General features: G+C 39.7%; 2 protein-coding genes across 2 annotated transcripts in view; one reads left to right on the plus strand and one right to left on the minus strand.

Annotated features, from left to right (window-relative positions):
• The window catches only part of arsb (arylsulfatase B), a 141278-nt gene that overhangs the window by 45911 nt on the left and 77134 nt on the right, over nt 1-18233 (plus strand). The gene's annotated exons all lie outside the window — the stretch shown is intronic.
• Nucleotides 13973-16306, minus strand: LOC143122604 (uncharacterized). The gene has a single exon (XM_076283389.1). It carries the CDS (start codon nt 15508-15510, stop codon nt 14569-14571), a length of 942 nt encoding a protein of 313 aa, XP_076139504.1. The 5' UTR covers nt 15511-16306; the 3' UTR covers nt 13973-14568.

The raw sequence follows: 18233 nt of genomic DNA on the forward strand, positions 1-18233 counted from the left end.
GATCTTGCAGGGTCACTATTTACAAGACTGCAACATGATTCCTTTAAATTATTACCCATTGTGCAATAGATAAACAGGAACTGAAAATTATAGCCTACTAAACTCAAAGTCGTATTTTCATGTTTCTGCAGCATTGTTTCATGCGTGACATCCTTAACCGATATAGAGTTGTTCTGTCAAGTGGAAGAGCCGACTAAATATGTATAAGAAATATTATAAGAATAACAAATAATTATAGGCTACAGCTTATACAGTAATACTTGCCTTGCACTACAAGTCCATATTGACAAGTAGCTGTAATGTTATAGTGTGTTATCCTCCACAACCCAACAGCATTCTATTGTAGTATGCTAACATCCACAACTCACTAATGCTTCAAGTGGGATTTGAACTCTCAACCTACGGATCACCAGTACAAGGCATTATCCCACTGAGCCACTGTCAATCCTACATGTTGGCCAGTCACATTCACATGGTGAAAATGTGTATTGGTAAACACACAAGAAAAACTCCAAGCATGGAGGGGCGATTAGACATTTGTAGAGATGAACACTAATAGATTAAATATAAATATGATAGACTTAATGATGAAGGAAAAATAGTAAACAAAGAAGTTCCCCTGAATGTCATAGAGTGTCTCGGCATTCTGATTCTTGGCAACTGATGAGTGTGAATGTTGATTGCCTGATGTCATTCAGGTGCTGTTCAATGGTGTGAATCTTCAATAACCAATAGTATTCGAGCTAGAGCCTAAAGCACTACCGGGGATTCGAACCCTCAACCTAACAAACACCAGCACTAGGCATTATCCCACTGAGCCACTGACAATCCTACATATTGGGTAGTCACATTCACATGGTGAAAATGTGTGTTGGTAAACACACAAGAAAAACTCCAAGTATATATTTGACAATAAAATGAAGGGCTTTCCTGAAAAAATACACCTGAAAACTTTTGGATATTCTGGGGCAATTAGACATTTATAGAGAAGAACAGTAATGGATGAAATATAAATATGATAGACTTAATGATGAAGGAAAAATAGTAAACAAAGAAGTTCCCCTATATGTCATAGAGTGTGTCGGCATTCTGATTCTTGGCAACTAATGAGTGTGAATGTTAATTGTCTGATGTCATTCAGGTGCTGTTCAATAGTGTGAATCTTCAATAACCAATAGCATGTGCATCTTGAGCCTAAAGCTCTAGCAGGATTCGAACTCTCAACCTAACAAACACCAGCACTAGGCATTATCCCACTCTGCCACTGACAATCATACACATTCAGCAGTCACATTCAAATGGTGAAAATGTGTGTTGGTAAACACAAGAAAAACTCCAAGTATACATTTGACAATAAAATGAAGGGCTTTCCTGAAAGAGTACACCTGAAAACTTTTGGATATTCTGGGGCAATTAGACATTTATAGAGAAGAACAGTAATGGATGAAATATAAATATGATAGACTTAATGATGAAGGAAAAATAGTAAACAAAGAAGTTCCCCTATATGTCATAGAGTGTGTCGGCATTCTGATTCTTGGCAACTAATGAGTGTGAATGTTAATTGTCTGATGTCATTCAGGTGCTGTTCAATAGTGTGAATCTTCAATAACCAATAGCATGTGCATCTTGAGCCTAAAGCTCTAGCAGGATTCGAACTCTCAACCTAACAAACACCAGCACTAGGCATTATCCCACTCTGCCACTGACAATCATACACATTCAGCAGTCACATTCAAATGGTGAAAATGTGTGTTGGTAAACACAAGAAAAACTCCAAGTATACATTTGACAATAAAATGAAGGGCTTTCCTGAAAGAGTACACCTGAAAACTTTTGGATATTCTGGGGCAATTAGACATTTATAGAGAAGAACAGTAATGGATGAAATATAAATATGATAGACTTAATGATGAAGGAAAAATAGTAAACAAAGAAGTTCCCCTATATGTCATAGAGTGTGTCGGCATTCTGATTCTTGGCAACTAATGAGTGTGAATGTTAATTGTCTGATGTCATTCAGGTGCTGTTCAATAGTGTGAATCTTCAATAACCAATAGCATGTGCATCTTGAGCCTAAAGCTCTAGCAGGATTCGAACTCTCAACCTAACAAACACCAGCACTAGGCATTATCCCACTCTGCCACTGACAATCATACACATTCAGCAGTCACATTCAAATGGTGAAAATGTGTGTTGGTAAACACAAGAAAAACTCCAAGTATACATTTGACAATAAAATGAAGGGCTTTCCTGAAAGAGTACACCTGAAAACTTTTGGATATTCTGGGGCAATTAGACATTTATAGAGAAGAACAGTAATGGATGAAATATAAATATGATAGACTTAATGATGAAGGAAAAATAGTAAACAAAGAAGTTCCCCTATATGTCATAGAGTGTGTCGGCATTCTGATTCTTGGCAACTAATGAGTGTGAATGTTAATTGTCTGATGTCATTCAGGTGCTGTTCAATAGTGTGAATCTTCAATAACCAATAGCATGTGCATCTTGAGCCTAAAGCTCTAGCAGGATTCGAACTCTCAACCTAACAAACACCAGCACTAGGCATTATCCCACTCTGCCACTGACAATCATACACATTCAGCAGTCACATTCACATGGTGAAAATGTGTGTTGGTAAACACACAAGAAAAACTCCAAGTATATATTTGACAATAAAATGAAGGGCTTTCCTGAAAAAATACACCTGAAAACTTTTGGATATTCTGGGGCAATTAGACATTTATAGAGAAGAACAGTAATGGATGAAATATAAATATGATAGACTTAATGATGAAGGAAAAATAGTAAACAAAGAAGTTCCCCTATATGTCATAGAGTGTGTCGGCATTCTGATTCTTGGCAACTAATGAGTGTGAATGTTAATTGTCTGATGTCATTCAGGTGCTGTTCAATAGTGTGAATCTTCAATAACCAATAGCATGTGCATCTTGAGCCTAAAGCTCTAGCAGGATTCGAACTCTCAACCTAACAAACACCAGCACTAGGCATTATCCCACTCTGCCACTGACAATCATACACATTCAGCAGTCACATTCAAATGGTGAAAATGTGTGTTGGTAAACACAAGAAAAACTCCAAGTATACATTTGACAATAAAATGAAGGGCTTTCCTGAAAGAGTACACCTGAAAACTTTTGGATATTCTGGGGCAATTAGACATTTATAGAGAAGAACAGTAATGGATGAAATATAAATATGATAGACTTAATGATGAAGGAAAAATAGTAAACAAAGAAGTTCCCCTATATGTCATAGAGTGTGTCGGCATTCTGATTCTTGGCAACTAATGAGTGTGAATGTTAATTGTCTGATGTCATTCAGGTGCTGTTCAATAGTGTGAATCTTCAATAACCAATAGCATGTGCATCTTGAGCCTAAAGCTCTAGCAGGATTCGAACTCTCAACCTAACAAACACCAGCACTAGGCATTATCCCACTCTGCCACTGACAATCATACACATTCAGCAGTCACATTCAAATGGTGAAAATGTGTGTTGGTAAACACAAGAAAAACTCCAAGTATACATTTGACAATAAAATGAAGGGCTTTCCTGAAAGAGTACACCTGAAAACTTTTGGATATTCTGGGGCAATTAGACATTTATAGAGAAGAACAGTAATGGATGAAATATAAATATGATAGACTTAATGATGAAGGAAAAATAGTAAACAAAGAAGTTCCCCTATATGTCATAGAGTGTGTCGGCATTCTGATTCTTGGCAACTAATGAGTGTGAATGTTAATTGTCTGATGTCATTCAGGTGCTGTTCAATAGTGTGAATCTTCAATAACCAATAGCATGTGCATCTTGAGCCTAAAGCTCTAGCAGGATTCGAACTCTCAACCTAACAAACACCAGCACTAGGCATTATCCCACTCAGCCACTGACAATCATACACATTGAGCAGTCACATTCAAATGGTGAAAATGTGTGTTGGCAAACAAACAACATCAAGAAAATTCCTAGCATACATTTGACAATAGAATTAAGGGCTATATAAAAAAGAGTACATATCTGAAAATGTGCACTGTTAATGGTATCCACCTAATGATGGTTGTATGGTTGTTATCCAAGAAAAAAAAATTACTCATATAGGAATATAGGTGATATAGGAGAAATGGGCTGAGTGGTCGAACTTTATTGGCCTATATCTCTGAAATGGAACAACGTATCCAAATTCTTTTGATTACTTTTGTGAGGCTTTGTCTAAACATTGTCTGTGAGAATTTTGGTGAAGATTTGATAATTTTTGAAGCCTGTGAAACTTTTTATGATGTTTGGCTTTTCTCTGAAATTGTGGCAAAAGTAAACATTTTTAGAGCATAAGACCAGGGTGAAAAAGATGCATCTGAATGTAGAGATTAATATGATGAAAGAATTTTGAGTCTAGGTGAATCTGGTAAGGAGAAATAAGCGTTTTTGACAAGAGCGCCACCTTTGGGTGCAGTACCCCAAATTTGGGTTATGGGTAGTGGGGGGTACTGGTAACAATACTTGAAAATGTCAAGTTTCTAGGACTTACGGTTTATAGGAATATAGGTGATCTAGGAAAAAAGGCCTAAGTGGTCTAACTTTATTGGCCTATATCTCCGAAATGGAACAAAATATCAAAATTCTGAGCGATAACTTTTGTGAGGCTTGGTCTAAACATTGTCTGTGAGAATTTTGGTGAAGATTCGATTATTTTTGAAGAGTGTGAAACTTTTTATAATGTTTGGCTTTTCCATGAAATTGTGGAAAAAGTAAACATTTGTAGACCATAAGACCAGGGCCAAAAAGATGCATCTGAGTTTAGAGATTAATATTCTGAAAGAATTTTGAGTCTAGGTGAATCTGGTAAGGAGAAATAAGCATAATTAACTTTTTTTTTCAATAGCGCCACCTTTGGGTGCAGTACCCCAAATTTTGGGTTATGGGTAGAGGGGGGTACTGGTAACCATACCTGAAAATTTCAAGAGTTTTGGAGTTACGGTTTAGGCTGCAGTATGATTTTTACAGAATTTTGGCCAAAAAATGAACGGTACAGAAACAATAGGGTTCCTGCAGCTACGCTGCTCGGACCCCTAATAATAATAATAATCCTTTCAAAAACAATAGGGCTTCGCACCTCTCGGTGCGCAAGGCCGTCCCGGCCTCGCGCACCGTCGGTGCTCGGGCCCTAATAATCCTTACAAAAACAATAGGGCCTTGCGCCCTTCGGTGCTCAGGCCCTAATAATAATGCCCATTCAATCAATAATATAATAACAATAACATGGTAAGACTACATTAAGGAGAATATCAATAATAAACAACGTCAAATTAATCAACAGCCTATAATGAAAATAAAACAGTACTACTGCATACATTACAAACCATAACGTATAAGAAGTGCTTAACAGACCAAAAATTATCACAAGAACGAAGAGCACTGGGCAACTCATTCCACCAACATGGAACCACTGAGGAAAAGAGTCTTGACCTTTTTGACCTAGCGTTTAAGACTGGTCGACACAACAGACGCTCATCAGAAGACCGCAGTGGGCGGTTGGGGATGTATATCTTGATCATTGAATTAAAATAACAAGGAGCAGATCCAGTCAGTGTCCTATAGGCCAAAGTGAGAGATTTAAATTTAATTCTGGCTACTGTAGGGAGCCAATGGAGAGTAACTAGGAGAGGAGTTACAATGTGTCCTCTTTGGCTGATTGAAGACCAGTCGTGTTGCAGCATTCTGAATGATATATCAAACAAAAGAAATAAAAAAACATTCAATATTGATTTAGTATCAACCAATAATTATTCTGATATTAATATTCTTCTAACGTCTACATCTTTGTGTAGGCTACTGTTAAATACTAAGCAATGGCCTCTGACTTTTAAATACCAAGGCAGTTAAATGACCGTGATATAGTCTACGTGATACACAGGACTACACAGTAAACCCATTTAAAAAGCATTATCATCTCAGTATACCCATTTAAAATAGGCAAGGATACGTATTTAATAACATTTGGGGTTGCTCACAGTATACCCACCACTACAACTAACTAACTAGACTACACCATTGGTTAAATGGCGCATTGCAATTTACAATTTGTGTGAGTTCAGGGGCATACAGAAAGTTGAAGTTTGGGTGACATCAATAAAAAAAAATAGAAACAAAGGGATGCTCAGCCTCAAATATGAATGATGTCACATTAACAGAAGGTTCAGAGCAGCAGCAGACCTTTCTTGGTGCCACGCAAGTTATTGAAAGTCGTGTTTTCAGAACGTAGTGGTGCTGTGCCATGTCTAGGGTTGGGCACCGAAACACGGTTCTAATATGGCACCGGTGCCGACACAAACGGTAGTAACTGCATCGAATAACAACGTGGATTTCGGTGCCTCATTTCGGTGCTTAAATAGCGTTTTTTTTAAAAAAAATTTATACGAGGCATCACTGCATGTCATGTGCCATCTCTAACGTCTTGCTCTGATAGCAACACATCCAGATACAGTTAGCTAACATATGATAAACACTGGATGTATAAACCAGAGGCGTGCACCACATAGGCGAGTGGACAGTGTTTGACAGCTTGTGTGAGCCCAAGTAGCTTACTTTAAAGCGACATGCGAGCTCCTGTCAAAATCTAGCAGTGGGCCTAACTTCACACAAGCAAAAGGCTATGAAACAACATCAACAGTAGGCTAGCCTATACATTACACAATATCCTTGCTAATGCGCTAACTGACATTTATTTGAAATGTAATTATCAGCAAAGTTGTAAGGTGAAAACTTTATTTCACGGTGTGTTAAACAACATAATGGCATGATATTAATCTTTCATGTGAATGAGGCCCATATAGCATCACAATGAATATTAAGATCATGTTAAAAGTTAGCTGGCAAAAACAACTAGAAAAGTAACTATGCTAACTAGCATGTTAACAATGCTAACCATGTGACTTAGCTAATCATTTTTAACAGTTTTGCTAAAAATGTTAACATGCTAACTATGTTAACCATGCTAACTAGCTACAGTGGGTAGGAGTCATAGTTGATGACAAGTAACAGTTATAATGGCTGAACAGTTAAAAAGTTCAGTAGTCTAACTTAGCTAATCATTTTTAGCAGTTATGCTAACTATGCTCACTAGCATGCTAACATGTTAACTATGCTAACCATGTGACTTAGCTAACCTAGCTAATCATTTTTGGTAGTTATGCTAACTAGCATGTTAACAATGCTAACTATGCTAACCATGTGACTTGGCTAACCTAGCTAATCATTTTTAGTCTAGGTCATCTACTTGTCTGCGTTGCCCTCCCTACCTCCCCTCAATTAGCCTAATGGCAGGAGAGGAAAGACACTTTGGTTTATCAGTGCTAGTTTATCAGTTTGGCAGAAATTACATGCACAACACAGTAGGCTATGATAGGCCAACAATACACAATATGAGATGGAGATGAGTTGTCAGTTATGTTATATCGTGGCAAGGAACGATTAAAATGTGCAAAAGCCTACCAACATCTCACTGTTCACTTTACACAACTCGGCGTCTGTAACACGCCAGGCCAACAGATTGCACTATCCCAGTCAAAGTTCAATTGCCTATCCGAGAATAAACTTAGGTAAATTTAAAATGTACAGAAGGCTACACGTTTTAGGCTGATTAAACCAAAGGGAAATTATGGCAAAAAGCGACTCATAAAGCAACTCATAGCCTACATGTGGACCGACGACGAGGTAGAACTAGGCTACTTTCTCTTAGTACAGTATAAAGTGAGGAAAGTTCAAGAGGGCACGGATTACATGCTAGCCTACTAATCGCCCATGTTCATTTTGTCAAAGCAGCTCTTGGAGGAAAAAAGGTTGGCGATGCCTGCTTTATATCAACGCCACTTACACCAAATCAGTAATGAAAACACTGATGATCTGTTATGTTGCACTGCTTGCTGGAATGACGAATGCCACTCTCATTGGTTTTACACCCAAAAGACACCCATGACTGGTTAAAAACATTAGGCTACATTTATTTAGCTATCCACAACGTAAACCGACAATTTAGAATGCCGTGAGTGTACAGTACGCCCACACATCCTGCGATCTTAATTACATCCAATAATAGGCCTAGGCTAATTCATGAGAATATATCTGCATTTTAATAAAGACATGTAATAACACTGCCGTGATGTGTGGTAGGATATTGAGTATCCATGAGTGATAGGCTAGTGTTCATGGACAATGATCCAGCTAGTCTGCACGCACATATAGGGCCTTTTAACTGAGAAGGTCGGGGGAATGGGGCTGTTTTAATGACAGTGTTGGCAGCATGCAGAGCCAACATCACAACACGTTTCAATGCGCTAATAACGTTAAAACTCGCACGTCATGCCAAAACTAACCAGAATAGCAAACCCATTTAAAACTCACCATAGCATAACTTCTAAGATACGGCAATTAATCATGCCACAGCGGGCCAGAATAACAAACATAGCTAACCTTATCTTCTACATACATGTACATCCTCTAGGTTTGGAAATGAAGATGACTTAATCCAACATGTTATAATCCATTGAGTAGGCCTAGCCTAGGCTATGTTAGCGTCACAAGACGAGACTTAGGCTACTTAGCTACATGAAGTAAACAACTAAACAACTCTATAATTAACTCAGAATTCAACAGACAGTTGCTGTGTGAACCTGTGTGAAGTGAGCACGAAATAGTATGCGAAATATTAAAAATAATCGCATATCACGTGTGGTGTGCTACAGTTTGTGTGAAATGTAAATGTTCAGGCAGGCACTGCACTGCACGTCAAAAGCTCCACTTTAGAATCTTTGCTGCACATATGAAATCGAATTGACGAAAGGGCCAAACGCATACAAAAGTATGCGTTTATTCAAATATCTAAATACGTGTAAACAGGTCCTGAGACTGGCAGTTGATCCAGATGGCCGCAACACCTGGCCTAGGATTCTAATTGCTTAAGGGCTCTATTGTGATGTCATCAGCCAATGTTAAGTCTATGGGGAAATTTTGAGTAGTTTTTAATTAATAGTTTAAAAAGTATAAAAGTTACAAAGATGAAAAATACAAAGCCCACATGTCCTAAGTAAGACCTACGTAACATAGTTTGAATGAAGTTTCTATGTTAAACGGTTGAAGCGTTAGAAGAAGAATAATAAGAAACTTTGGAAGAACAGTACAGTGCATTTTCATGCACTGTAGGTTACATACCTGATGTCACTGAGCTGTCAAAGAGGCTACGAAACCATCTCCGTACGTTATCGCTAATTAAACTCAGCTGACTGGTGTTAGCGAATAGCCATAGTTGCTGTTAAAATACTAGGCTAGCGCTGGGAATCTAAACACTTCAACACCGACATGTAGCCTAAAATGTTCAAAACTACTGCGTGTTATGGGTTAAGACAAGAAATTTCTTGAAGCATTTGGGAACACACTGAATTAACTGGAAAATAGAGTCCCTGCTAGATTAGCTTGCTTGCAAATGCCGTTGTCCATGACCTGGCAGTTTTATGGCAAGCGGTTTTAACATACATTATGGCCAACCGCCTACACTGGGTAAACTTAAAAGCAGAGCTCATTGTGTGTGCATGCATGGCAAGCTGTTTTAACATTTTAAATGTATTATTCGTAGGAGCAATGAGATATTGACAGTAAATTGAATATAACAGTTCAATTTCATGTTAAAATTTGTCTTATCAATAAAAAAAGCAATTCATGCTTTAGACCATTTTAATTTAAAACATTTTAAAAACAAAGTACCGGTTCAGGCACCGTTTCGGCACCGGCACCGTTTTAAAAGTCGAAGTCATGAAGTCATGAACCCAAAGTCATTTATCGATCATTCACTTATGCGGTCTACAACTACCGACCTATTTTTTAGAGCCTATGCTACCGACCTACCATCACAGAAGTAGCTCTAACGGAGGTGTCTTTGTCATTAACGTTAGAAAAAATGCAACGCTGGCAAACTGGCTAGTAGTTACATTAACATGACAGGTTGATGAGGTCCATGTTTCACATTATGTTAACGTTAACTTGCGTTGCTTTATCACATCATACTGTTGCTTTATCACATCATATACTGTACTGACTGTCTAGTGTTATTAATCCCCATGTACAGTCAATGGTTACTCCATGTTGAGATGGCATACATTAAGATTGAGATATTTGAAAACAGCAAAAACTAATAGTACTACTAGTAAATCATACATCGACTGTTACGGGAGCTGTGTGCTAATCTTCACTTCAACGACTAACTTAGCCTCCCGTTAACGGTAACGTTAATGTAGCTGCTAACGTTAGCATGTAATTCGCTTTGTTTGGGACACACACCCACGTGACTGCTTCGGAATCTGATTCAAAGGCTTTGAATTGCGCGAACCAGGGCACCCACTCTAGCGTCGGAATGAGTTGTGTTGTATTGCAAGAGTCAGGCGAAATTTGTGTTTCTATAGGGTAGCCCTGTTTGGGAATTTACGTTCTTTTCTTTCCGGAAATAATCCATAATATCATGCATATAGAAATAAAGAAGAAATAGCCTAGGCTTAGCCTAAAGCTTTGCCATTTAGAACAATGACATTAAAACGTGTCTGTGTTGCAATCTTGTCTCAACTTCAATCATGTAATTTAAAAGCAATACAGGCTAATCATTTCTATGTAGGCCTAACAATAATGGCTAACATAATGTTTTCCTTTTATGGAAAGTTTGATTCATGAAACGTAACATGTCGGGCCATATATGGTTTGGTTTAATTAGGCGCCTGGTTGTTTCCTTTTCACTCTTGTCCATAGCGTGTTGAGGTTGATAATACTTTGTCCTGGTTCAGAAGCTAAGTAGTGTCTACTGCGGTCGTTAAGTGGATGGGAGACCGATTGGATCATTGACTGGGATAACACATGATTGTACGCCTCTACCGAAACATCAATTTCAATTTCAATTTATTGTGCTTATAGAGCGCCAAAACATAACACATGTATCATGGCGCTTTACAGAATGTAGGCAATCAGAGAAAGAAGGAAAGAAAGGAAGAAAGAAAAGCAAGAGAGAGGCCCATGGGTAACAGGGGCGAGGAAAAACTCCCTAGAATTGGAGATATATATAGGAAGAAACCTCGAGCAGATCCACGACTCAAGGGCCTGACCCATCTGCCTAGGGTCAGTACATGACAGTAAGGTCTGTATACATGACAAATGCATATGATAGTCGGGTGTAGAGAATAAAACATGGTGTTAAGCACTTGAGCTGAAAGTTACAAGAGGTGGGATGATTACGTATCCGTTATGGTAATTCGTTATTCCTGATTTAGTGACAGAAAGTTCAATAGTCCAGCGTTGGAATTGTCCAGGGGAAGGGAGTTTTCGAGGGGCATGTGGTGGGTTGGCTAATGGGCCAGTAATCCGGGCAGAGTTGTCATAGGCTGGTGGTGGGTCGCTAGGCTGTACGGGCCAGGAGTCCAGATAGGGGGCAGTAATAGGGCAGTCGAGGATGGGACTTCAGGTGAGATGGGTGAGAGGAGGGCCAACACACGGATGGTTGAGGACTGGTGATGATATACCTCACAAGTGAGGTACAGTAAGTGGGAAGAAAGAGAGATGTAGAGTGGGTTAGTATTACTGAAAATCAAAATGGTTAATGTCAATAAGTAATCAGTAGTACTATATATTGTTACAGTATACCATGGTGGGAATAGGCAGGAGAGGGAGAGTTGAGAGAGAGAGAGAGAGAAGGGGGGAGAGAAGAGGGGGGGGGTTGTACGGCGTGACACATGAAAAGTCCATGACAGCACTATGCTATAGCAGCATAACTAAGGCATGGTGAGGGGTAGTCGACATAAGCTGTAAGCTCTTTAGACAGGTGTTATTGCAGCCAGCGTATAGAGCATTGCAATAATCAATCCTTGAGGTGACAAAAGCATGGATTAATTTCTCAGCGTCTGGTAGGGATAAAGACTTCCTTATCTTTGAAATGTTCCTTAAATGATAGAATGAAACTTTGGTAATCTGTTTTATGTGATTACTTAGTGATAGGTCTTGGTCAATTGTAACTCCTAGATTTTTAACACATGTGGATGAGGATAGTCGGAGATCAGTAAATGTAGCCTGTGATGAGAATAGGATATCCCTCATCTTTTTAGGACCTAAAACCATGACTTCTGTTTTATCGGAGTTCAAAAGCAGGAAATTGTTTGTCATCCATGTCTTTATGTCTCGTATACATGTGTCAAGTTTGGCTAACGGAGTCAATTCGTCAGGTTTTATGGAAAGGTATAGTTGTGTATCGTCTGCATAAGAATGAAATTTAATGCCATGTTTCCTAATTTCTGAGCCTAGAGGAAGCATATAGAGAGAAAATAACAGGGGCCCTAGTACTGAGCCTTGAGGCACCCCATATTTTACCATAGTCTGGGTAGATGGTTCATTGTGAACCTGTACAAATTGTCTGCGGTTTGGAAAGGTATGATCTAAACCAAGCGAGTGCTGAGTCTTTAATGCCTATCGAATGTTCAAGCCTGTGGAGTAGTATGTTGTGGTCTATGGTGTCAAAGGCAGCACTGAGGTCCAGGAGGACCAATATTGATATATGTCCATTATCGGCAGCGATGAGGAGGTCATTAAAAACTTTAACTAAGGCTGATTCAGTACTGTGGTGAGCTCTGAAACCAGACTGATATAATTCTTGGATTTTATTCATATGCAAGAAGGTACCAATTTGTTTCGACACTATTTTTTCTAGTATTTTTGACAAAAAAGGGAGATTAGATATAGGCCTATAGTTGGCCAGGTTGTTAGGGTCAAGGGTAGGCTTTTTGAGGGATGGCTTAATAACAGATAACTTAAACGACTGTGGTACATGGCCTGATAGCAGTGAGTTATTTATAATCTGGAGCAAAGCATTATCCAATAAAGGAAGAGCAGTCTTCAGAAGATGAGTAGGAATAGGATCTAGTAGACTAGTTGTAGATTTTGATGAAGAGATTGTGGAAGTGAGGTCTAATATGTCAATAGGTGTAAATGAATTCAACGTTGTTCGTCTCATCTGTGATTCAATTATGTTTCCGCTACCGTTCAGCAATGGAGTATAAATATTTGGTGAGACTGACTGGATATTAATCTTATCTCTAATTGTTTCAATTTTGTCATTGAAAAAGTTCATGAAGTCATTACTGTTTAGGCAAATAGGGATAGATTCGGTTACTTCGGTGTGGCTCTTCGTCAGGCGGGAGATTGTGGTAAAGAGAAATTTTGTATTGTTTTTGTTTTCTTCGATCAGCGAGGAGTAGTAAGTTGACTTGGCTTCGTTGAGTGCTTTTTTGTAGGTGATAAGGCTATCTTTCCATGCTTGGCGAAAAACTTCCAATTTAGTGGTACGCCATTTTCGTTCAAGTTTACGCGCTGTTTGTTTGAGTGTTTTTGTCTGTGTGGTATACCATGGAGCACGCCTTACTTGTTTTCTCATTCTCTTTTTGAGTGGTGCTACTGAATCAAGGGTTGAGCGTAATGAGTTCATCACATTATCAGTTAACAAGTCGACCTCGGCTGGATTAAGGAATGGGCCTTCTGATAGGCCTACATGAGTCCGGAATGGGGCAAGCGTAAGCGAAATTTTTTCTAGAAAGTCTGCATTAGTTTTTTCAGATAAGCCGCGGCTGTAGTATTCAGCTAAATTGGGTACTGCATGTTGTAATGTCATTGTAAAAGTAATTAGATGGTGGTCAGTTAAGGTCGGGTGTTGTGGCAAGATTGCTAACTGCTCTATGTTTATGCCGTATGATAAGACTAGATCAATAGTATGGTTATGTCGGTGCGTGGGTGAATTAACATTTTGGCAGAACCCGACATGGTCAATTAGGGATTGAAATGCAATTGTGAGACAATCGTGCACATTATCCATATGGATATTAAAATCACCCAATATAAGTATTTTTTCTGTTTGGATAGTTAAAGTGGAAAGGAAATCAGAAAATTCCTCTAAGAAATCAGTGTAGGGGCCAGGGGGTCTGTACAATGTGACCACAGTTACAGGCTGATCAGTTTTCCAGTCTGGCGGTAAAAAATTGAGGACTAGAACTTCAAAAGATTTAAACTTGTGTGTGAGCTTGGGAGATGTGAGAAGACTAGATAGATAGATTGTAGCTACTCCACCTCCCCTGCCAGTGTGGCGTGGTACATGATAATTCAAATGGGAGGGAGGTGTAGACTCATTTAATGGAAGGTATTCATCTGGTTTAAGCCAGGTTTCAGTAAGACACATAACATCTATATGATTGTCAGTAATAATTTCATTAACCAAGGCAGTTTTACTTGACAGTGATCGAATATTAAGTAAAGCAAGTGTAAGTTGCGTTTTTGGAGGAATTTGCTTCACCGAAGAAGTTTTTATCGTAATAAGATTGCTACGAATAATTCCCCTAGTGGGTCGAGTAAGAGTTGACAGTCTTGGTACAGACACCCTCTCTATTTGGCCTTGTGTGCCCTGTATACCTGGGTGACTGTTAGGACGCAGAGATCTGTGTAAGACCTTATCTCTGCTTCCTGGATCTCTGGTTCGTCAGGAACTAGCCTCGGTTAAGTGACGGTCTATGTTCCTTGAAAGGAGGGCAGTACCCTCCCATGTGGGATGGATACCGTCTCTTTTCAACAGTCCAGGTTTCCCCCAGAAGGAGCTAAAGTTATCTATGAAGCCCACATTGTTATTGGCACACCACTTTGACAGCCATCGGTTGAGGTCCGAAATTCTGCTGAGCATTTCATCACCTCTTTTAATGGGTATGGGTCCAGAGAAAGTTACAGAGTCAGACATCTGTTGCGCGAACCTGCACACGGAGATAAAGTTTTGTATGGTGATCTCTGATTGACGCAATCGGACGTCATTAGTGCCAGTGTGGATAACTATTTTTGAGTATTTACGATTAGCTTTAGCCAGCACTTTCAAATTTGATTCGATGTCGTTAGCTCTGGCCCCAGATATCGATTTTACTATGGCCGATGGAGTCGCTAGCATCACGTTTCGTATAGTAGAAGCGCCAATGACCAGAGTAGCAGGTTTCTCGGTTTCTCTAGCTAAGGGGGAGAATCTATTAGAAACATGAATAGGTTGGTGGTTAGCAGTGGGTTTTCTTCGTTTGGATTTAGATCCAGGCGAAACAGGCCCAACGGGCTGCTTTCGTTTGGGTCTGGCTCCCCGAACAGTCACCCAAGAACTATCCCCTTGCTGCGAGGGGGCTGTCATGGTTGCGCTAACTGTGCAGTCGACTGGTGCATCCACACAATTTACCAAGGGTTCTGCCACTAGCTGTTTGCTAATCTGATCCAGTGTGTGGATACGATTCTCTAGTTCACCTATCCTCGCCTCCAGGTTAGCTATTAGTCTGCATTTTTTACAAGTAGCATGTCCACTAAAGGAGGCTGAAGAGTTAGCTAGCATGTGACACGCCGGGCAACGGAGAGAATCGGAAATAGGAGAGGCAGGGGCAGCAGAGGACCCTGCCATCGTCCTTAAGATAGATTTAGACAAGTGAATTATATTAGACAAGTGAATTGGCTACACGAGTGGTTAAGAGTGTTTTTACGTAAATAAAACCTAGGTGTAGTCTAATTAAGTGGATTACGTGGAAAGAAAACAGGAGCAAGCTAGCGTGAGAGCAGCCACTCTGACACTACAAACAGGAAATGACGCGATTCGCTTACCGTAATCCCTAGACAGACAGTCACTGGCAGCTTCACGTGATAATGAGTGACGGGATTAAGTTGCCTAATCGTATTTTATTGTATTGAATTGAGACAAATTTCTTGCAACACTTTTAATGTAATGACTGAGAACATTTCGAAGCTTTGGCATTGTGTTGAACGTTGTAGGCATTCTTTTCACTAGTCATTGGCTGCGATAATTTATGCAAACCACCAGATGTCGCTGTGTTTTCCTTGTCTTCCATGTTTCGAAGCTTCGGCATATTACTCGGCACATTAGGGAAATGTGCCGAGTAGCGCTCGAGGCTTCATTTACCCATCACTAGAGAAAACGTTTCAGTTGATACGCAACACTTACCAGACAAGAACAAACCGACTGTTGTTTGTGCTGTTTAGCTAACTCACAGCCACAAAATTCATCCAGCCAGCTAGCCTTCAGCACCGAGTCGAGCATGTGAAGCAAATGAGGATGGACCTTTCTGTGTCTCTGAGGTCGATGTGAGCAATGCCTTTAGGAGGGTTAATTGTAGAAAAGCTGCTGGACCGGATGGAATTTCTAACAGGGTTTTGAAATCCTGCGCTGCTCAGTTAGCTCCTGTGTTCACATATCTTTAACACATAATTGGCTCAAGAGACAGTTCCTACTTGCCTCAAGCAGTCTGTTATTGTTCCGGTACCGAAAAACAAAAGTCCATCATGTCTGAATGACTACCGCCCAGTAGCCCTGACGTCTACAGTGATGAAGTGTTTTGAGAAGCTTGTGAAAAACATTATCTGCTCATCCCTCCCTGCCTCCTTCGACCCCCTCCAATTTGCTTACAGAGCCAACAGGTCTACACAGGATGCGATCTCAAACCTCATGCACACCACCTTAACTCACCTGGAGGAGGGGAATGGGAATTATGTAGTTCAGCATTCAACACGATAGTACCTCTCACCTTGGTCACAAAGATGAAGGCCTTAGGACTGAACACCACCCTGTGTCACTGGATATTTGACTTTCTCACCAACCGTTCACAAGTGGTTAGAGTGGGGGGTCTTCTGACACATTAACCATCAGCACTGGTATCAGCATACTAAAGGAACAAAGGAAAAACAACATACGTGCAGTCTTGACAGTTGACAAACTATACATAAACGGACAATTATTCAGAAGCCCAGAAATTACACCCTGGCTTTTCTGACTAGTCAAGTCAAGTCAGTTTTATTTGTATAGCGCATTTAACATGCAACCCAAAGCGCTCCACATATAATACATTGTCATTGACACACTAACAAAGACAATAACGGATGGAGCAGCGTAGTCGCCAGCGTACCCGTGACACCAAGACAGAACTACATTTAAGAAATAACAAACGCAAAAGATGCCGGACGGAGCGGCATAGTCGCCAGCGTACCCATGACACCAAGACATACAAGACAGACAACAAACAAATTAATAAATAAAAATTAAAAATAAAAATTAGTCCAATTTCCAACCGGCTGAAAATGTCCAAGGGCAATGATGACTCGCGTGAAACTGCGCACAGCTGTGTCTCCACAACCAATGCATGCAACGCCAACAAAGTTCTTCATCTCACTGGCAGTTTGGAGATAACGTGAACGTTAGGCCTTGTTAGTCTGGAGATCACTGGAAGCATAACAGTCCGAAGTCATGGGCGATCTTGTATATCAGCAACTCGGTGGACTTTTAACAGCGACGTAGTTGGTCCGTAATGCAGAGTCATTCAACGTTAACGTTAGTCTGCTCAATCCAGACTCCAGGCAGTTGGCATGGCAGCTCACTGGTCAGAAACAGCTTGGCGGCCTCGGCAGATCTTTCGCAGAGTAGCTCCAGCTGCTGTCCCGAGAAATCCCCTCGACCAGACAGTGAAGTGCAGCACCGGCTCACAGATGGATGGGAAGGAGAACGGTTGAAGCTGCATTAACTGCGTTAGAAGAAGACGAATAATAAGAACTAGAAAAGCATTTCCTGAAGGAAATACAGTGCATGAAAATGCAAAAAATATTATGTAAAATATCATACAGAGTAAAAACAAACTATATTGGTTGCTAGGTAGATGAGGTTTAATATAGTTGGAGTGACTGAACAGTTAAATAGGTGGATAGTTTATATGGTTAAATGAATTGCTTGGTAGATAAGGTTTAATATAGTTGGAATGATTGAACAGTTAAATAGGTGGATAATACTATTATTAATTATTACTATATTTAAAGTTTTGCTAAAAATGCTAACTAGCATGCTAACATGCTAGCATGCTAACTATGTTAACCACGTTACTTAGCTAACTTAGCTAATCATTTTTAGTAGTTTTGTTAAAAATGCTAACTAGCATGCTAACTAGCATGTTAACATGCTAGCATGCTAACTATGCTAACCAAGTTACTTAGCTAACTTAGCTAACTAGCTGCAGTGGGTAGGAGTCATAGTTGATGGCAAGTAACAGTTACAATGGCTGAACAGTTAAAAAGTTCAGTAGTTTAAAGGGTTAAATTGTTTAACAGTGAAATATTGTAGTGAGGACT

This window comes from Alosa pseudoharengus, unplaced genomic scaffold, assembly GCF_046254945.1.
Source record: "Alosa pseudoharengus isolate Yale_2024_CS ecotype anadromous, Long Island Sound unplaced genomic scaffold, YU_APseudo_1.1 YU_APseudo_1.1_scf_14, whole genome shotgun sequence".
In the NCBI taxonomy this organism is placed as follows: domain Eukaryota; kingdom Metazoa; phylum Chordata; class Actinopteri; order Clupeiformes; family Clupeidae; genus Alosa; species Alosa pseudoharengus.

Coding starts and splice junctions, on each gene's coding strand:
- LOC143122604 (XM_076283389.1), bottom strand. CDS start 15,510: ATGGCAGGGTCCTCTGCTGCCCCTGCCTCTCCTATTTCCGATTCTCTC.